This window comes from Zasmidium cellare (assembly GCF_010093935.1).
Source record: "Zasmidium cellare ATCC 36951 unplaced genomic scaffold M409scaffold_52, whole genome shotgun sequence".
In the NCBI taxonomy this organism is placed as follows: domain Eukaryota; kingdom Fungi; phylum Ascomycota; class Dothideomycetes; order Mycosphaerellales; family Mycosphaerellaceae; genus Zasmidium; species Zasmidium cellare.
The window spans coordinates 95680-116947 of record NW_022986996.1 but is presented as its reverse complement, the minus strand read 5'-3'; the positions used below and the strand labels follow the sequence as shown (position 1 = coordinate 116947).

The following is a 21268-nucleotide window of genomic DNA, read 5'->3' as shown; positions in this document are numbered from 1 at the left end:
GTACATTGCTCTGTATCGCCCGTGAGTTTCGGCTTGGATTCTGCGTACATGCCCACAGCCTCTCGACAAGACTCCAGGAGATGTCTCTTCGCCAGCTGAGATCCAAAAGCTGCCTGCATCAAGTTTTCTCGGCCAGCAGCAAGCTGCGAAACGCAAGTGCTGCGTGTAGATACGGCTTCCCACATGCTTGCATGGTATGTGAATGTTTCGAAACCCATGCCGCGGCGAACGGGCAACTGCAGATTGGATTGAGTGTGATCTTGTGATCTTGGTGAAGATGTTCATACGCTGGGTTGGACGAGGCAGCCTGAAGTTTGGGTCCGTAGGAATCAGCCCAGGTGTTCCGTATGCCCGAGTGTGTCTCGGACAGGATGCTGTTTTCCAGGCGGAACGTTGGATTGCATCATATCGTCCCTTCAATGCAGAACAGCGAGATGGTTGAGCTGCTCTGGAGTAGCGCAAGAACGGAGCCTGCCTCTACGGAGACGGATATGTGGCCTGATGATGTCCCTCAAACCGAGTTCGACGTCCGAGTATGGCTCCTCCTCGCCCTGAAGACTCGAAGCTTTAGACAGCAAGCATCTTTCGTATCCTCTCGATCTGCGAACCATTCGTTGGGGAACCCTATCCGAAGCCCATGCCAAGTTGGCGGAGGTCGATCTTCATTTGGCATCGAACGCTACTGCTCTGCCGACAGTCGTTTCTGGTCGACAGAAGGACGTCAACAAATTCAAGGATTGAAAGGCCTCAGACAAGTGGACGACCAGGTTTTCGTCCGTTTCGGACGGAGGTTTGATGAATGGGGTTGGTCCAGAAGTTGTACTTGAGTCTCGTACAAGAAAGTGTCATTTGATCGTACTAGAGGCAAAAAATGTGGATGACATGCTTGGGGTTCCCACGAGTTGTCATGTCTCGGTCATCAAGTGAATCGCAACAAATTGCATGGTCTGTGGGTCTCTGATCCAGTACATTTGAAGGTGGATTGAACGTCGGTTGGAAAAGCTGCTCCGCAGTACGGTCAATCGTGTCCAACGCTCATCCTGGACTTGTTCGAACGTACCTCCTGAATGTGTGGACTTCGCCATGCTTGTTGTGTGACTTGCTAATTTAATACTCGCCACGAATATGCCGCGACTTCTGAATTCTGAGTGTCCGCCATGCTCAAATAGTGGTTTCTCGATCTGCCAACTTCGCATTTCGCAGACTTTCTCTTGCCGATTCTCAAGACTTTGCCATGCTTCAGCGGTGACTGCACCATATCTTCCATCCGCCATGATCGAGCTGTTCTTGCTGGCCGAGGACTTTTCACCATGGCTGAACTGTGACTTCTCAACACCATCGTCGGGCTGTTGCTTCTAAGCTCTCGATCTTCACGATGGCTGAGCTATGACTGTTCAACGGCTCAAATTAATCGTTCGTGGTCGGACCGGGCGCTTTGGATGCTACTGCGATGGCGATCTCGCACACTCATCAGAATCTAGCATTCGACCTAATGTATGTTGTAATAAAATAGATAACGATGCCCTGCCAGCATGCTTCGTGCATTCAAATCCTCTATAGATTCGTCTTTGAGCAAATCTCCTACGTCGCTGCCGTGCAACGAGCCTCCGCCACAGTACCTGCTACGGCAACCCTTGGCTAACTGAGGGTTTGGCGAAGGGTCGAGCAGAGGAAGGTATAGTGCCGTTTGGTAAAGTCTCGAAATGAGGAAGGCGGATCGTCTTGGGTACGGCGCGGGTCTGGACAACGCGGAAAGGGGTTTGGTAAACGTGAGAGGCGAGGTAGGCGTCTTGGAAGCGTGGTGAAATGTAGTGAGCTGGAAGGTATAGTCTGTTATAGCGAAATGTTTAGACGAGGAAGGAGAAAGAGCCGTTGCTGTGGAGCCTGATGAATGCTGTCTTGTTGCTTTGCGATTTGCTGCCCGATTGTGCAAGGCTTGAAGATCGAACTGCGCTTCCAGAACACTGCCATACCGTCGCCCTCCGTGAGACCAGTCGCTACCAGCAGAGCACCGAAATTCTCATTCGCAAGCTGCACTTCCAGAGATTCTGCCATATCGCCGCTCGCCGTGAGATCAGTCGCTACCAGAAAAGCACCGAACTTCTCATCCGCAAGCCTGCCCTTCCAGCATCTGGTTCGTGAGATCGACCAAGACTTCAAGTCCAACCTGCACTTCCAGAGCTCAGCCATCACCGTCGCTCTCCGTGAGATACGTCGCTATCAGACGAGCACCGAGCTTCTCATCCGCAATCTGCCCTTCCAGCGTCTAGTCCGTGAAGATGGAGCCTCCCGCCGGCCTCACCGAGTACGAGCATGATTTTGCGCAAGCCATGCAGGAGAGCCACCCGACCGTAGCTGGCGGGCGAGCCTTGCAATGTAGAATCTGGCTGGAAGAGAATGTGCCTCGCTGGAGGAAACTCCAGCACCGGATATACGCCTATTGGGGCGTTTATAGGAACGAGGCCGCCGGCGAAGCAGAGTCGTGGCTGGCGCAAAGTAGATGGAAGCTGGAGCTGGATGGCGTTCTTCGTGTCGAGCAGGATAGGCACAATCGAGCGATCCAGCGTAAAGAGTCAATTATAGGCCGCTGGCGTGGATGGGACTGGACTGTTCGCAGCAGCAACGGCGACATCACGCCGCTGTTCTACTCTTTGGACCTGCTGAAGAACTTAGTATCGTTATCTATTTGCGAGGGGGATTACCGGATAGCCCTGGCTGCGTGCGCGGTTCAGAACGAGAGCCGTCGCAATGATCGCCATCGAAGAGCTCCGAAGAATGTGGAGTTGATGGCCATAGATGTTCAGAATGCCATGAAAGCCCTCAAAGAGAGGCAGGCAAGAACAGCAGCAGCAACAACAACAGCACCACCACCACGACGCTCTCGCAGCCGAGAAATCGAGCTGCCGAGAAGTGCAGCTCCAGAGCCCGAAATGGGCCAATCTTCACCATTCGACACCAATCCGCTCGCCACGCCGCCGCCTCGCCATTCGTCGCCTGCTCCTCCTCCCATGAACTCTTCGCCGCCGCCGCCTCCACCACCACAACTTCTTGTAGTCCGCTCCCCCTCCCCCGTCTCTGATGGCTTAGGAGGCTTCGAAGCCCAAAGCCCAGCAATGCCACAATCGGCATTCGAAATGCCAGGGCCAGAGCCAGAGCCAGAGCCTCAAGAGCCTGAGCATGATGCAGCACCACCACCACCACCAACAACACCAGCGCCACAAGAGCGTGGCAAGAAGCGAGCCGCCGAAAGTCCCTTGACCAGGGCACCGCAGCCGCAGCAGCAACAGCAAGCCCCCATCATGGTGGGCTCTCAATGGGGCAGCGTCGCCCACAACATCCAGATGCAGGACCAAGCCCACCTCGACCATCTCTGGTCGATATACACGAATGCGCCTTCGGGCAGTGAAGAGGAGGCTCGAGCTCTGGCGAGCTGGCAGGAGAGCAAGACGTTTGCGCTGCGTCTGCAGCACATGATGGAAGAGGCGCCGAGAGATTGGCGCGAGCAGCAGGCTTCTGGGGTGTATCGTTTTGATCCGGCGGGTATGAATTAAAGAGCATTTTATCTTTGAAAGCGCTGGTTCTGGAGAGCCAGCATCATGAGCGAATGCTGACCGTTTTGATCATTCCTTCAATCTTGGAGTTTCTTTTCCTTTTGACGATGTTTCTGAACAGCCTCGTACCGTCGCAAGAGCTCTGCTATCCAGCATTGATCTTCAGAGTTATGTTCTCGACTTGTGTCTTGCCTGATGTACTCACCACACTCCGTGATCTTCGAGCCAGTCAGGAAATAGTCTTGTCTCAAGTCGTTCCGCAGATTGCAGCATCGGTATCCAGATCTGTTCATCGCCGAATCTGTCTTTGCCTCGCAACTCTCGCAACTCTCGCAAGTCGAAAAGGGGCAGTACGTGTTCTTTTTGCATTACGTTCTTCTGCTGAACATTTTCATGGACATCAAAACAATTCTCCGTGCTCTACTTTGAGCAGAATTGTCGGCACAAAGCATCACTCAGCAAACTTATCTACTCAGCAAAGTCGTAGAGCAACGACAGAGTTTCGTGCGAGAGCCTAGAGGATGCCAATGTAACACAATTCCTTGCTGGAACGCATTTCTCTTGACAACACCGCCATGACCCTCAGCTTCCTGTGAACATCTCTCGTATACAGACAGCGCAGATTTGGGCACCTGCTGGATCTCAACGGCTGCTTTCGAGCATTTCGAGCACCGAAGTGCGTTTTCTCACACCTCGATCGGATGGATCATCCGGCAATATTAAAGGTTCCATGCGGTGTTCGAGATTGCGAAATCTTCCAGTATTTCCCATCAGATTCGTGATCAACCAGGAATGAACATTGCCGTCTGGCCGGAACCAGGGGCAAAAGACTCCCTGCGAATGTCCGTAAAACGGAGTGAACTCCAACGCCAGTTGAATCGCCGGTGTCCACTTACACCAGTGGGAAGCAGTGATCGAGGATAGCGATGGCTGAAAAAGCATGCTACCCCTGTTGAGGGGTTGCGAGCCGCCGCCACACACTTCAACTGTGACTCTTGTCGTTTGCTGATTTGCCAGAACCGACCGCCACCTTCCCCCTTCTCTTCCACCCCTCGCTTTCCAAGCAGCTCGCGCACTGCAACTCCGTCACCACCCTCCACCGACGACTCGCAAGATGAAGTTGGACACTACCAGTACCACCGGCACGCCCGCCCTCGAGAACTCGCTCCACTCCTTCTCCCACCCTAAGGCGAGCAAGACCATTCACCCAGAACCGGCACAACTTGTGGGCGCCGCCGCCCTGCCGACTACTCCTCCACAGACGCTCGCCTCCAGAGAGACGATCTGGTACAGCTAACAAGTACTAATAGTCGTTTGGATCCGTGATCAAAGTGCGTGGGGTGATGGCGGGAGCTGGTCCTTGGACGAGTCGCAGTGCACTATGCGATGTTGCGAGAGGATTGTCCTGTGAGACTGCTGGCTTCTCCGCGAAGACAAGGTCGGCGGATCCTTGTTGCCGAGACGAAAAGCGACGGACTCTCTCCTCCGCTCCTTCAACCTCCTCAAAGCCCGTTCGTAATACTCTCTCGTCGGCTTCGCATGTTGTTCGTAAAGCTCGATTTGAGCCAGCGTTTCCTTCGCGATGGCTATTTCGGAAGGTGGAGTGACTTTGCGGATCAAAGGTGGTGGTTGTGAGAGTGGATGGGTGGTTGTGGAGGGGCTGCCTGGGCCGGGGATGTAGGGGGTTGAGAGGGTTTGGTAGAGGAGGTGGAAGGCTTGTTGGGTCGAAGGGATGTGAGCTTGTTTTTGTTTCTGTGTGTGATTGCGGGGTGGTTTGATCTTGATCTTGATCTTGGTCTTTTTTGTTCTTCCAGGGCGTGCGTAGAAACACTCGCTATCTGTCAATCGTGAGATCTCATATCCGAGCCAGAACTTCGTTTGCGGCCTGATCATTCGTTTCCAAGGAGGAACGACTCACCGATCTCTGTTCCCTTGACATGAACGGTGCTATGTTTATTCTGATGATCGGCAGTATCTGACAGAGAGAGCCATGGTTAGTGTAATCGAAGAGACGGCCGCTCAGATCCAACATGCAAGACATCAGAATCGAGGCGATGTCGAGGATTGGAACAGCTTGCGGAACCACGCCAATTTCCTCGTTTCTCCAAGCAGTGAGGTTGTGATGTTGGGAAGTAGGAAGGAATTTTTGGCTTCGGCGCAGGTTGCAACAAGCCTGGCCGCTGCAGCGAGCTATTCGTCGAACCGTGCGTTCTCAACAAGGTGTCGTGGGGGTAGATGGTTTTGAGGGCACAGCCCGTTGCATTTTGGCTCGCAACAGTGGAAAGCTCGTGGACGTTGGACCAGCTGCGGTGAATAGTCTTCCTTCAGATCACGTATCGAAAGGCCAACGTGAGCGGTATTTCTTTGCTTCTCCTGACTGATTGTGCTTCTGCAAATGTCGCAGATCTCGTTGATCGAAAAAATTGTGAAAGTCGTAAAAAGAGTTGTGGACAAGGTTGATGACGCTCTCAGCTTGTCTCGCGAAGATATGGAATCCCACATGCGTTGAGAATAACGATCCAGGCGCTTCAGCACATCTCGCAGCGCTGTTTGCATTGAAAGCCGGTCTCGATCGGTTTCTCGAGGCAGATACCAGAGATCGGCTGATGGTTGTCGAACATCAGCCATCTCGGCTGAGCTCACAGAGCATGATGACCCTCATACGTATCGCTTGGAGCTCTGCGAAGAGAGCGAGGGAGTGTCGCCTAGGATATCTCTAAGCAGTCCATCAAGAGATGCTCCTCTCCAACCTCTTATGGCCTAGTCTCCATCCTCTTTAGGCTCTTCTTAATCAATGTTGTTTCGTCAATGCCACTATGTCTCCACCTCACGAACGCTGCATCTAGACTCTACACAGCAGGTTTCTCGAAGACTGTGGCAGGTGTCGGGGCAGGCGCTCCGTCAAGCTAGATGATGAGGATGATCTCGATGTTGCTGGAGCTTGAGATTCGCCACGTTTGCGATGCCGTGGATGCTGTGAGATGAAGGTCCAAGCATATAGGACCATCTCTCACGAGGAGGGGAAAGAAAGAATCTGTATCTAGGAGCGGCCGTATCGACACAAGAATCTACAAACCCTTACAAGCAGCGTGAAATGATAACAAGGGTTTGCGCTTCCAACGTCATCCATACCGACGAAATGAATCTATAGCATCGTTCTATAAACCGAAGACTCTCATCTCTCGCGGCTGCAGTAACCGCTGCGTTCTTCGATACGGCGTCGCCCATGTGCGTACTGCCAATGCCGCGAACGCCATGCTTCGCTGAGAACTCCAAATATGCTAGTGGTGAGCTGAGGCAAAGCCGAAGTACTCGCTTCCCGCGGTGATGGCGGTGTAGAGCGTATGCGACGCTGGAGATGTCGAGCAAGGACCAGATCGAGGTTGTTTGCTTTGGATGAAGGTTTTTATGCAAGCGCTAGACACCAGCAAGTGCTGCTCGGATCTTTGCCGTCGTCAGCTTCGAATCGCGCATAGTAAGAATGTTGGCCAAAGCAGTCCTCGTACGACGCTTCTCTGGCTTTGAACAGGAAAGCAAGCGGGTGCAGCCAGAGATCAGCGAAAGACATGTATTCCAGCTACCGGCTGACTTAGTAGCAATTAGATGAGAGATGTACATATACAAACGGACGTCACTCGCCTCATTGAAGGAGGGCCAAATCGAGCGGCGAGCTGAATGCGAAACACACCAGTTTTTGAAAGCTGAGGGGACCGCGTTCGCAGCACTGTGAGCTCCTATGGATCCATTCGCGGAATTGATATCAACGCCAGTGTCCATACGAAAGGAATGGCAATGGTGATGTGCGTTGTTAGTGCCGTCGTACGTCTGGGCCTGACGTTTGCGATTTCGAGGAAAGACAACGGCGACGTGAGGAGAATGCTCCTCTCGTGACGATGCCTTTGGGGTAGTCTTGATGTTTATGTACCGCGAGGGAGCAATGAAGAGCAGCCGTCGTGCCCAGCGGTCGCCAGCTGCAACGCCAGAACAGTTGGAGAATTGGATTCCAACACTTGAAGTAGAACTACTGCGTTGAGCCACAGTTCGTTTGGAAGTCACTCGACCAACTTGACAAATGAGAGTGGGTCATATCCGCTAATGTGGTAGTTGGATATCTAGCTAGAGATTGCTGCTGGATGGCGGTGTTGTTGGTGGCTCGAGGACGGTGTATGAGTGCAGCTGATTTTGGGGAGTTTTGGCCGAGGGGAGAGGCGTGTTCACCACGAGGTGTCATTCGAAGTGGAAATCGAGCTCGGTATCGTCTTGATCGCTGTCAGCCGCCAATTGACTAAGTCAACATGGATTTGAAACTCATGACAGTCCAGCCCGGGGACGTTGAGGGGTTTCGCTGACCGTGTTCTGGGAAGGTGGCATGAAGCTCAAAACAGGTTGAATAGTCCGGCTCATCAACGCGGGTTTTGACGCCGGTCTCAATTGCTCTTTCACAGGCAATGAGCAGAGATGGCTATTCTCTTCGCTCCCGTTTCTTCGACGCTGCGAGCACAAGTGTGACGAGCCGTCTGGCATGGCCAGAACAAGTTGATGTGGACTTCTCATAGCATTCGCCGTGATCTCCTCCGGGCTGTCGGCTTCTAGTAAGTCGCTCGTCATTGATCTTTGACATGATCGCCCTGACAATCCTCACCTTGCGCTGCGAAGAGTCTCTGCTGGAGCGACTCCTGTGGACTAGATGACCAAGAACACACTGTCAGAGAACTCGTGCATGACATGCCGTGGTCAACCGTCGATTGATACCCGTAGACCCCTGCATTGCCTTTTGAACAGCCAGATTGTCGTATGTGAGCTGATGTACAGCACTACTTTCGATCATCATATCACCGGTAGGCAGTGTGAAGTGCATTCAGTTGCGATATCGAGGCAGGTGCTGGCAGTAGCGAAGGATTAGCTCTGTAGTACTGGGTTTGCTCTTGAATCGATGGCGTTTGTGGAAGAGAGGTCGTCGTGGAGTGCTGCGTGAGGACTGAAGTCGGTCGCTCAAGTTGGCTTAGGTAGTCGTTGGGAGTCTCAGTCCGCGGGATACGCAATCTCGCTCGGCCGTTGTTGATTGATCGATACAAGAGGGACCAAATGTCCAGTCCACGGAACTGTACCTGTGGAGTAGGTCGAAAGAGGAGATTGAAGAGGAAGTCGAGGCAGATCAAGTAGCCGGCACTGCCCAGACCACGGCGATTGGACGCACTCTTCTTCGGCGAGAGGTATGTCCATATCCACCGCGTCTTTCAAGACCTTCACGAGAGTATCAGTTGCCGTAATATGACATCGCCACCACTGTACCCCGTGGCCTGAAACCGGCAGCCGTCCACAATGCCATGCAGGACCGCATCTTTGCTGATTCCCCAGTATGTCACTGCTCGACATCTGCGGCCTTGCGAAGAGTATGCCGGTGGAGGGTGTCCGGACCAAGCCCGTTGTCCTGATCTCGTCCAGCATGACTTTGTCCATGTACTTCTCGAACATGCTTGTCGTGGTGGTAGTCCTCGGAGGTGCCGTCAACAGAGACGCACCAGGCTCTGTTGTCAGACACGCGGTACTTTTCGCTGCCACCCCATTCCCTCAAACCAGCCCAACCTCTTTGGCTTGTGGATTCTTCTTCTCTGCTTTCTTCCACCGTGACCAGCATGACTCGTTGATTGCGCGCCGCCAAAGCACGCCTCGAAACGGTGATACATAGTGATCATTCTTGCGTGCTGTCGAAAGATATCTGCCTTTCGAGACACAACATGCTGCCGGCTTGTAACGCAGCCTTTGCGGGCACAGGAACCTTCTCTTCACGCTTGCCATCATTTCCACTGCAACCTCGTCGTCTCGGAGTATCTGCTCTTCCCCCACCCATGGACGGACTGGTGAACCAGATTCATGCCCAGACGCCACCGGAGCAGTGCTTCTTGCTGTGCTTGAAGGCCAATCGTGGCGATGGAGGAGATCGAGTCGTCAAGAGGCCTGTCGGACGTTGCCGATATCTCTGGTATAGGAGTGGTTCGATCACTGGAGTTCGAGTGAAGGAAGAAGCGTGGGGGGTGGTTGTTAGAGGATCAGGATTGTGCAGACGGATTGATTGATTGACGAGGTCAATTATTGATTCAAATTGATGGCCGTTCCATCAAATTGTAGGATCCTGGGATTTTGGACCTCACCTCATCGCCGACGGATCCTCACGCCCGACCCAGGACTGGCACAACCTGATACACCACCCCATCTGCTTTGATCACCGCCGCCTCCCTCCTTGTCGATGGACAGTATCCCCCCGTCTCTCCGTTCCGCCCTGGTTGCGTACGCAAGGAAGCCCTGGCCACGCCGCCAATCTTCGCGAATCATGCACCCACCTCGCCCTTGACCGCCTGCTCATAAGTGAGGGGCCTCCACCACCACGTCGTCGGACAGCAGCAGCATGGTCACACTACCCATTGTCCATACGGGATCAGTACCGTGACCACCTGGCTGTCCACCATGCCCGCCGCCCTCCGCCCGAGACGCGCCTCGCGCAAGCCCGCTCCACCGCCAGCTCAACCGCCACGACCACGACCATCCAAGCGCCAGCCGCCCCCCTTCGACCGCGACCAGTATGAGATGGACTGCGAGGACTGGCTCCAGCAAGCCCGCCTGGCCTCCAAGCTCGCCGACGAACGCATCAGGAAGAGGGACGAGCGTGAGCAGAGGATGCAGCAGAGAGCGGCGCAGCGGCCGAAGAAGAAGCAGAGGGATACGGAGCAGGAGGATAACAAGGTCGAGATGGCTGCAACCACCGCCAACACCCCGGCACCCGCGACCAGAGTCGTGAGTGAGGCGCAGGCTGATGATGAGGATCCTACCTCACCCCAAGCGCAAGAGCAGCCCGATGACCCCGAAGCCGAAGCAAGGCGTTGCCAGGTGAGACAACTATGGGGCCATGAACATGGAGAGCGCTCCAGCTCGCGCGAAAGTCAACGAGAGCCTGATCCGCCCTGTTCTCGCGAGGCTTCAGTAGAGTTCGTCGCTTCACGGCCGCTGTGCTACACAACCAACCAGATTGCCACTGCATGCTCGGCATCGCAGTCCACGGTCCTGACGCCGCGTCTTGTCGATACAGCCATGCCAATCCTATCCTCATCACTGTGCGAAAGCCAGGCCATGTCTTCGCCTGTCACGTCCGGCTTGGCTTTGCAGACACCCAATCCACACCCGTCCCAAGATTCACGGCTGTGGAGCTGCTCTATCCATCCTCCTCATCCTCAGCAGCCATTGCACCCACAAGTGCAGAACCCAGCATTTGTTGCTCCTTCTCACTCCAACCCTCCACCGCCAACCCTCCCTCTACGCCAAGGATTCATCCCGCCTCTGAATGGCTACATGCAGACGTTTGAAATTGGAGACAACGGCATGTTCTACGCTTGTGCCGGTCCACTTCAGCGTCCGCAGCCATCAGTCCAGCGTCGAATTGATATATCTGCTCCGTCCGACGCAGTCCGTCATCGAAGGCTCCCCGGCTTGCAAGTGAAACGATCTGCGTGGCCGCGCGCTATCTCTGATCCTCCACCCGACCGACTGATACTGTTCGGTAAATCCATGCCTGTTTCCAAGTCCAGCATGCCCAGCGTTCAGGCACGAGGACTGACTCACCATTTCACGACATCAAGTTAATGAACGAATCATGGCTCGTTAAAGGCTGCATTTATGGTTTTCCGATGGGAGGACAGGAGAACTACAGCGCTGGAAGCCTGTCGAAGCGCATTGCCATCGCACTGGGAGCAAACTGTGTATGCGATGGTTGCAGGAGTGGCAGCAATGACTCCTGCGGTGCCGAGTTACGGTCTCATCTTGCCAAATTTCGAAATTTCGTCCACAGCACGGATCAACAATCTTTTCCATCAATCGAACATGCCGGCTATTCCGATGAATCGTCCCTTCTCATGCCATTTCCATACATCTCCAGAATTTGAATGGCGGCAAGTTGCTCGCGAAGCATCGACGCTTCGGCTTGCCGAACTGCATCTTCAACGTCACTTCTTCCACAACAAAGGTGCCAGTATGTACAACATTGCCCAAAAAGCGTGCGAGTCAGACTGAACCTCGCTTCCACGCCCCACACAATGCAACCTTACTGTTGGATCTACCAAAACCAGCACAAGTCGTTCGCCGGACTTCCAGCTCGCATCGATGGTCCGCCTGGCAAGTAGTCTGCATCTCCGATCCAGTCGCCAAAGAAGAGATACATTTGCCAGGCGTTCGACCCAGATGGATCTCCGATGCCCAAGAATTGAGCAACCTGCTGAGTACACGCATGATCACAAGACTGTTCTGGTGAACAACAACGGGGAATCCACTTGACTGATCGAAGCACATCATCGCCCCTAGATCCACTTCCAAGTTCCATCGCTCTTCGCGCGATATAGGTCTCAAGCACCTCAGCATCCTCAAAGCGAACTCTGCCAAACCATTGCGGATGGAAGGACATCCCCAAGCGCAAGTACCGAGTCGTTGAAGTGAAAAGGGGTCACCGAGGAATGTGACTGTGCTGAAACCAAACATCGGTATTCGGGGAGCAGCTGCAGCGGATATAATCGAACTTGCTGGGGAGAGCTTCTGGGGGTGTTTCAAGGCTCACCTGTGTTCAGGCCGCGGATAACTCCGATAAATATTTCTCTCCAAGGTGGTGTGAGCCGCTCTTCGCGAGCTGGATATTGCTCGCCGCATGTTGCAATCAAATGCAGTCACAGTCTCGACTGCTTCCTTGTCATTCTGGTGGGGTGCGTGGTTGCTGGACTCAGCCTGCTTTTGAGTTGACACATCCAACGCCAGCAACACTGGCAGCACGATGCTCATCGTACGTCGACATCTCTAACCATATCATTCCTCCATCGACATCCTGCATGGCCTGCGCATTCCGCTCACAACAGCTTAGCCAGATTCCTTGTCCCAGCAAGAAGCGCTCGAAGGCATGCTCATCAACGGTGCTCTTCCAACCGATAGACTGCGCGATGTGCTTCGCACGAGCACTCAACAATGTTCTGGACCTCTTTCAGTCGTCGCAGCCCCTCTTCGAGAGGGATATTTACCTCATCCTCCACTATGTCGTACATACCGCCGACGCTGCGACCCCCGAGTAACCCCAGGTTGCCAGCGTGAAGATTCAGAACATACTCGAAGCCTGATGCTTGACATTGAGAGCACTATACGACGGTCCAAGATGGCGAATGAGCTCTTGTCAAGGGATGTCTATCTCAGTGCTGCACTCGAAGACTGTGTGCGAACGAGCAGGAAGCGTTCTGGTCGAAATGTGGCTGTTGGGACCTTGCGATTGATACTTCAATGGGCTTCTAGCCTGGAGCTCGCGATACACAAGATTGAGCCAAAGCGCATGCGTGTTGATCGCCACAAATGGCTGACATGCTCTCTGCTCTTTGACTTCACGAGTTCCGATCTCAGAGCAGCAAGTCTTACATCGCGCGGGGGATGTTGCCAGGTTCTGGTTTTCCACGAGCCGCAGAGAGCCAGTGCTCCGCCGAAGCGAACACCATACCAGTTCCACAACCATCCGTCGTATGGAGCCGAATCGGATGAGACGAGGATCGACTGGCAAGATGAATGGTGCTTGAAGCCCTGGAAGAACTGTGAGATACCATTGGGTGCATGGATCGTACGAGGCCGCGGGCCTTGGATCTGAAATGCTGCACCACCCAGTGTATAGATCCATCATATCCAAGGATTGCCAGTATTTGAAGAGGCTTCCACCATCGCACATCATACCAGCTTGTGGGCTCGGTCTGAGCCATCTCGTTTCAGGAGTGGACTTCACGAACATCGGACGCTCGGAAGATTGCAGCTTCTCTTGATCGCCAGCACTTTGGCAGTCTCATCACCGCACAATGTGCATGCTTTGGGGACAGTGATTCATCGTAAATGTACCCGATGGTATGTATCACTCCATTTCAAACGCATAGCTCGCAGCACTCTTGTTTCTGTGCTTCCTTTCTGCAACACTTCCCATGACGCATGATGTTCTCGCGAAGCGATTGCACGTCCTCGCAGCCTTGGACCTCTCCATGCTTTGACCACCACCTCCACACACATATTCTCTGCAATGTCTGTATCAGATCCTGGGGTTCATGTCGTCTGTCCAACTCTCAGGGCATGTTCCACAGCAGGTCTACCCAGCTCTACCGTTCGTTGTCTGAAGCTGAGAGAAGTACTGCATGAATCCCTCATGGCTGCGCAAATTTTCGTGACCACCCCTTTCATTCCCTAGCTATGCCCTTCAGCAACGATCTATCCACCCACAACGACTCGGCGGAATTCCTGTCAACTTCAGCACATTTGGCGATGTGTAAACCATCGATCCTCCACAACTGATCGCCGCAACGATTATGTCAAACCCCGTGAGCTCACGATTCCAGTCGACCTGGCCCAACGAGAGTATGCATTGAAGACGGCTACACAAGGCCGTGTCAAGTCTGCGAGTACTGGATGTCTGGAGAACAGCACAACCTGTCTACAACACCTGACGAAGACAAGCGAGAGCCACAGCCGTGCGCGAAGGAAGACGTTCATGCCGATGATGCCTGGGCTGGTCAGACAGCTTCATCCCATGCAGGGCGTTGGACATCACTAAGCGAAAGACGTTAAACGGTTTTCGAATCTGATCGTTTCTAAGCGGAAGGCTCTCACGATTCCTTCTCTTGGTCGTAATCATCCTCATATTGAGGTCTGGATGTCCTTCCTGGCCTGAGAAAAGAGCTGTTGAGAGCTCGTTTGGACTGTGTTCATCCACATCCGCCATGCCCACAGATACGCAATTGAAAGACCATGGACTCTTCGGCGATGAAGTGTTCAGCCTCACCGTCTTGGTACAATCCATGTCCAGTTGGCTAAGATTATACATGGGTAAACACCGCACGCCTGCTGACGGGCATGCTTTCGACTCCACGGCAACACTTCACTTGACTGGAAGATCTACTCCTATCAAGGCTTCACAGATCGTCCAGGGCAAGGCTGGACGATATGAGAAACCTCTTCCGCAATCATCCTGTATACGCATGCTGCCCGGACTTCGAGGCTGAAGGGTGCAGAGTGCAGGAACTCGGCGGCAGGGTGCGTGTTGAGCATTTAGTCGTGAGTACTGGACGATACGAGATGCCCTCATGGCAGTGACTTCTCGACGAGCATTCCCCGGTCGTGGATGAAGCTGAGATCATGGACCCATCCCCGGGACCTTGGTGATCCGGTCGTGGTATCCGCGTACGACCAGTATGAGGTGATCGCTCGATGTCGGAGTCTGGAGATCAACCAGCTGTCACACCACAAGAAGTCGACTGCATCATCTCCATACAACTGGCAAAGTACCACAACTTCATCTCTTTCAATCATTCTACGATTGTCAATAGCACATCCTGGACTCTGAGCACAGGTCTTCTCAACATACTCCCATACATCTCCACAGGAGTCGTTCCGCGTCCTGGAAGAATACGTGGGGATCTTCATGTCGGCTTTGCACCTTTTCGGGCTACCATCGACCGATTGAGTGGCATTGCGAGAGTTCCGCAGGAAAACCTCTTACCGCTGGCATGGTTATAAGTGGTAGCATGGACATCTCGTATGTACCTTTGCTGATCAGGTCCACAACATGGACAGAAGCCCGGGCAGGGATCTGCAGGTGTATTCTGGAATCCGAGGATTGAGTTGTTCGAATCACGCAATGGCAGGCCCGAACTCGTGTAGTATCAAACGGCGAAGGAGAATTCAGCTCAGACCCGAACGGCGGTCGATAAACACGAACAAGGCCCCTATGATCCCAAATCGATATACCCAACTCTTCTTCCAGCCAGTCACTGCGAGCTCGAGATTGTCAAGTTAGAGACGAGCTTCAGTCACATCAACGAAGCGAATTCGACCACAGATCTCAACAAGCTCTTCAAGCCCTGAAACCTCTTACAGACCCTTTGCAGCTCGAGATGTACCAAGAGTTTGTGATCTTACAATCATCTCTTTGAAAGCGCCTCCTCCGAACCTGGACGGACTCATTCGACGGATAGAGTACCCCTGCTAACTCTGCAACTTCGTTCTCTTGGAACGATTGTGGATACTTTCAAACTGCAGGACCGGCACCTCATGCACCGCAGGCTGTCGACATTCAGTGTCGTTGGAGAACGGACAGGTGTAGAATCCGACGTCCATGGTTTCAAAGACGTAAGGACTTCATACACATCCGCAATAGCAGAGAATACGAATGCAAAGAAAAGGTAGAGGCTGAGATCAACAGAGTGCACGGCTTGGGACGATACGATTCCATTTCGAGAGAGGATTCTGGGGTTTCGGAGTGATGTAAGATTAAGATGTATGATATGATTTGGAGTACAGGAAGAATGCGTAGTTCCGAATTCCAAGGCAAGTACGAGGCTGCGTGAGGTTCGTGAAGCGAGACGCCCCAGAAGATTCTAACATATACGATACCTATCGTGCTAACCGCCTGCGGTCTCTAAGACCGTCACAAACGTTGGAAGCTCCTTCTTCTATGCCGTCCTTTTGTTGGGAGTCGAAGACTTCTTCGTCGGCGCCGTCTGGTTGCTGCTCTCCCCATTGATACATGTCAGCAGCTCCTCCGGATTTCGCCGGTCTCGAAAACCACAGCAGTCCTCCCACACACATCACGGCCCAGGCTGTGATGTGTGGCTAGTTGAGAAGATAGAGCGAACATGTATCGTTCGCTGACATTACCAACATGCCACCAAGTGTTTGCTTTTTGGCTGCCAGAAATTCATTCCACAAATGCCCCTGTGACCTTTCGAGGATGCTCGGGGTGCCGATGCTGAATCGTTGCGCTTCATCTTCAACCACAAGAACAGTCGCGGGGAAGAGAGAGCTGCCGATTTAACCGTTGAGCAAGTATGATTTCGTCCTAATGTGCTTGCCATACTCGCTGCCGACTGTGGCATCGATGACCGCCAACGGTGTCCACTTCCAACTCGACCATCATTTGTCGGGAAGGAAGAACGCTTCGAGACCTTCTTGCTTGAGCACACTTGCGTTACAAGTGCTAAAAGAGGTGGATAATCATTCGACCTCGCTACAGCATATAGCCTGTCTTTTTTGCCAATCGCAAAAGCATTGCAACTTCGACAAGCACTCGATGTTGACAAGGTCATTAGAGGTGATACGCAGCCCACGCTCGCTCTTGCCATGAAGATGCCGCTGAGCCGAGCCAACTTCAGGGTCAATGTAGATGCGAGATCGGTGGCAAGTCCGGCAGCAAAAGCAACGAACTCAACTGGAGGACATTTCCGAATGATACGAGTTCCACTCCGGAGAAAAAGAGCGAGAACACGAGACGAGAAAGGCTTGTTTGATTTGGCCCACGATACAAATCCCCTCGAGTCCGATCCACCTTTGGCCTTGGTTTTATTAATTGAAAAAGATCAAACGACACCTACCACGCATTGCTGCCGCGGGATGTGTGGGTGGAGCGCCTAGCGAGGCAAAAAGGTCTTTCTTCGCATGATTCTTGTGTGAGCTGACGGAAGGACGTCGGGAGAAGGATCAAGAGATTCGTATGAATGTAGAGGAGAACGTACAAGTGTTTGCTGCTTACACCAGCTGGGATTGGTCGAGTTCCCCTTGCTGCCCTCTTGCTGAATCAAGTCATACTGTCGCCAAAAGGTGAAGGCAAGCACCGTGGAGCTTCAGACATGGTCTCCGAGCCTCGCGGCTTCTACAGCATCTGGAGCATGATTGAAGTCCAGAGATATGCAGCCTGATCACGAAGACCAGCCAGCTCTGGCGCTGGACGATCCGAGCAGGGTTCGAATGTATGTCGGAGGAGCGCCTGGCTGCTGGCGTCTCTTTGTGATGGGTGATCTTCAAGAATGTGAAAGGGTAAGTTGACATCATATTCAAGCTCACCGAGAAATTCAATCCGCAGACCAAAACCACCGAAGCCAAAACCACCGAAACACATCGAATAGCACCACTGTCGATCCGATCCTGCAGCAGACGACGCTTTGCGGGCTGGAGTCAAAGGCGCGGCGGACACAAACAGCGCAGCTACCATGGGCAGCGTCGTACGTGTTAGCATCTGTGTTTTGAGGCCAATCTTCCTCTGGTTGCACTCTGATTCGGTCCACCAACCGGCAACATCACTCAGCAGTGCGTCTTGCCAACATGGAACAGTTCGCCGCAGCCAGCAAGATGGTCTGGTCTCCTTATCATCATACCCAATCCTCAAGATCCCCAGATCTCCCGCCCATCTGTCTCAGCTGACCTCTTGTAGGCTTTCACCCTCTCGCTACCTGCTACCTGGACGCGAGGAAGAAGATGTCACAAACTTGGAGTTACCAAATGATCAACAGCTTTTCCAGAAAGGTCAGCGTCTTTGGTGCAGTCCTTCCTCAAGAACAGACCTTCTTCCCGGAGGCAGCAGCCTTCCACTCTTGAAAGTGCTCGGCCTCAGATATCGGTTCAAGTGCTGGATGTGAGAAGATAAAGGGATGCAGATGCCGCGAGTTGCAAGAGATAAAGCGTAAGATCGAAGTACGAGCTGACAGACTTGATGCAGCTTATCAACACATCTACCTTGGACACAGCAAGTTCGTGCAAGGATCTCGACAATCCTTGCATGGATCTCCACAGAATCTGCGATCTAACCCTGCTCGTAACTGCTCTAACTTCAATCGCATCGCTCCAACCTTCATCGAATGATCCCGTCATGGCGCTGGGCTTGCCGGCTGAAAACATTCTGAAAGTCCAAAGGTATCGCACCATTCCTACATACGATGCGCCAGCAAGCAGGTCCATGACCTCGACGTGGTATTGCGCCACATACATCAAGCTATTAGGCAAGCCAACGGCTCCACCAGATGCTGCACGCCATCCATCGGATCCGCAAGCAAGCCATACGACACAGGTTTTCTCTCCTCGAACATCGTCTCTCTAAATCGATTTGTAAGCCTGCTTCAGACATCTCTGGTACGACGTTCCGGATTGTCGCTGGTCTTGAGAACGATGCACATCTGCCACTGCGACACAATATTCGGTGTACAATGGGATTTGTTTTGGCGAAGACTTCCACGCTAGAGGTTGGCCTGCTTTCCAGCTCCGGATGCGACGAAGCCATTCTGGAATCGTGCGGCACTGGAAGAACCCCTCAACTTTGATGGAATTTCAAGCCCACGGCGACATGCTCTTGATCTCTGCTAATTCAAGTGTTGATGAGACTTCTTCCATTCGCTCCCCTGCTCGCTGGCACACCGAGAAGACCTCCGTTCATCAGATCATGAGTGCTCATATCTGTACATCGGCTTCCTCGCGAGACAAACAATGGCAGCCGTTGTTCCGAGCGATCGTCAGCTCCTTGAAAGCTTGGCCGTGTGCGACAACCTTCTTGGATACTTCCAAGAGGCCGTCACTTTGATCCTCAGCCGGTACGGCGGACATCCCAGCCAAAACATCGGCATTGAGAAATACCAGTTCACCAAGGGCCGACCATCGTACGCCTCAGATGAGCACAAAGAGAGCACCAGATCGTCGATGAGTCATGGGGTTTGGTTGTCAGGAAGCAGTATTCACCGCCACTCTGCAATGTACACGAAACACTCTTCAAAGCCGTCCTTCAATCTGACACCATCGAGATATCGCCAGGCAAGGACGGCAAGGAGCGCTCTCGCCCGTCTCAGTCAGTTGAAGCAATGCCCATCGCCCCTGAATCGGCTTGACTCCAGCTCGCAGAAAGACGGTGCGTCAGCAGGCCAAGCGTCTTGAACACCCGCAAATTCACATCTGGTCACCTCCAATAGGCGGTCGTCCTGCTACACCATGTCCTGACGCTCAATGATCGCAGCAGAAGTCATACGAGTCTGGATATGGCATGAACGGGCTTGTCAATCTCTCCGCTCCAATCACCAAATCAGGCGGATATGTGGTCGAGTCGGCGGTTAACCTGCAGGTATCTAGCTGGTAGGTATCGCAGGTATATGGCCGCAGGTATCGCAGGTATTCGGCCGCAGGTATCTAGCGAATACCCGCATGTATGTAGCTCGCAGGTATGTAGCTCGCAGGTATGTGGCTGGATACCCGCAGGTATGTAGCAGATACCTGCAGGTTTTTGGCTCGCAGGTATGTACGATACCCGCAGGTATGGCAGGCATCTGACTCGCAGGTATTGGGGAAACCTGCAGGTATCCAGCTCGCAGGTATTCGGCTGCAGGTATTGGGGATGCCCGCGGGTATGTGGCCGCGAATGCTGGCCCACCGACACGAGGTAAGAAGAGAGAGATAGCCAAGGCTTTGTCGACGTAACCAAAAGCGTACAACAATGTATACGGTACAGTAACGAATGACAGACTATTTACCCAGAGAAAGGCTCCGAACCCAGTCTTATCCTGGCTTTAACACTCATTTCCATCTCTTGGTCCTGCTCGTACGCCGCCATGACAACCAACAGAGTGGATTCATCCTTCATCACTTGTGATCGAACAGCTTGCCACCTCGGAGATCAGGCAGGAGAGCACGAAACGGAGACGTGCTTTTTGAGCGGGTGGTCTTTGGTTGAAGAGACGGAGTTCGGCCTTCGTTCTGGCGATGGCCTTTGTAGAACTCGAAGTTCATCCAAGCCGGCGAAGAGTCTGCCTTGTTGCGCGTTGGCCGAGTGGTGGTTTGCATGTCGTGAGGACCTGACGAGGTGGTGACGATCGTGCGGCGCAGACAGCTATCATGCGGCCATCTCGAGATGCCACTTTCCCCAAGATGCGAATTGATTCGTGATGAACCCTCCCATCGACAAGTCATCACCCAGCCTCCCGTGGCGTCGAGATTCGAGAAAGTAACGGGTCCAGGATTTGCTCAGTAAACCACGGCCTCCATATCGTCTCAGCCCATGAAGCCAGGTTGCGAAGACCCGCAATCGCTTGATAGCACCCCAGGATTGTCGCCGTGTTGCCAAAATGGAAGCCATCTGAGAAGAAAGAACCTCCCTGTCCTCCACCCCCCTCATCTCTGAAACACCACAAGGTCCATGCATCACCAGCAACCATCACTAGAGGTAGAGGGGGTATTTGAGCGTTGGGATTGCCGGCCTTGTAGAGCAGCATTCGGAGATGGGAAATGTGTGCTGCAGCCCATGTTGAGAGTTGCACCTGCGCTTTCGGGGTCTCAGCTTGATCATTCTTCGTCTCGATGCTGACCGCAATGGGGTTGTATGTGGTGGGAAAGTAGTCGGTGTGGGTGAGACAAATGTCGGCAGACGCGAGCGGCTTCACGAATGAGCGTTCCAGCTGGAGGGACATGCAGAAATCGACCTTGCAGTTCGGGATCAAGTCGTCGTTGGCGACCGTGGAGGAGATGCTTGCGGTTGTGATGTTGTCGCAGAGCAGCTTTTCTCGAAATCGTGAGTCCTGCAGAGCGGCATCGAGGACGTTGTGATGAACGCTGGAGTTCCAATGAGCCTCGCTGACGACACGGGACTTGTTCTGGCGCGATTTGGCGACTATATCGCGTGTCCAGTCCAAGGTAGGGACCGGCTCTTGCGGTGGTCCCGTAAAGACGACCTTGAACAGGGCCTCGTCCTCCTCCGCATCGCCTTGCGTCAACGCTGCCCGAAAGGCATCTGTATTGCACGTCGAGGGCAAGACACCAGCCGTATCATTCCTCAACTGTTTGAAGTATTTGGTGAGGTTCTTCACATCTTGCGGCACTGTTGCCCAATCAGCCAGCAGACCCTGGCGTAATGGATAGCTCAT

At 53.2% G+C, this 21268-nt stretch overlaps 3 protein-coding genes across 3 annotated transcripts; 2 read left to right on the top strand and 1 right to left on the bottom strand.

Moving 5' to 3' along the window:
* Positions 1–1703: 1703 nt before the first annotated feature.
* On the top strand, positions 1704–3551 carry M409DRAFT_60301 (uncharacterized protein; the record flags this gene model as incomplete). The annotated part of the gene is made up of 4 exons (XM_033814423.1): positions 1704–1781; positions 1852–2134; positions 2187–2305; positions 2424–3551. 4 exons carry the CDS (start codon positions 1704–1706, stop codon positions 3549–3551), a joined length of 1608 nt encoding a protein of 535 aa, XP_033660932.1.
* Positions 3552–10016: 6465 nt separating this feature from the next.
* M409DRAFT_29494 (uncharacterized protein) lies at positions 10017–11186 on the top strand (the record flags this gene model as incomplete). Its single annotated transcript, XM_033809494.1, has 1 exon — positions 10017–11186. One exon carries the CDS (start codon positions 10017–10019, stop codon positions 11184–11186), a length of 1170 nt encoding a protein of 389 aa, XP_033660931.1.
* Positions 11187–20317: 9131 nt separating this feature from the next.
* Positions 20318–21268, bottom strand: M409DRAFT_70685 (uncharacterized protein; the record flags this gene model as incomplete). Its single annotated transcript, XM_033818847.1, has 1 exon — positions 20318–21268. One exon carries the CDS (start codon positions 21266–21268, stop codon positions 20318–20320), a length of 951 nt encoding a protein of 316 aa, XP_033660930.1.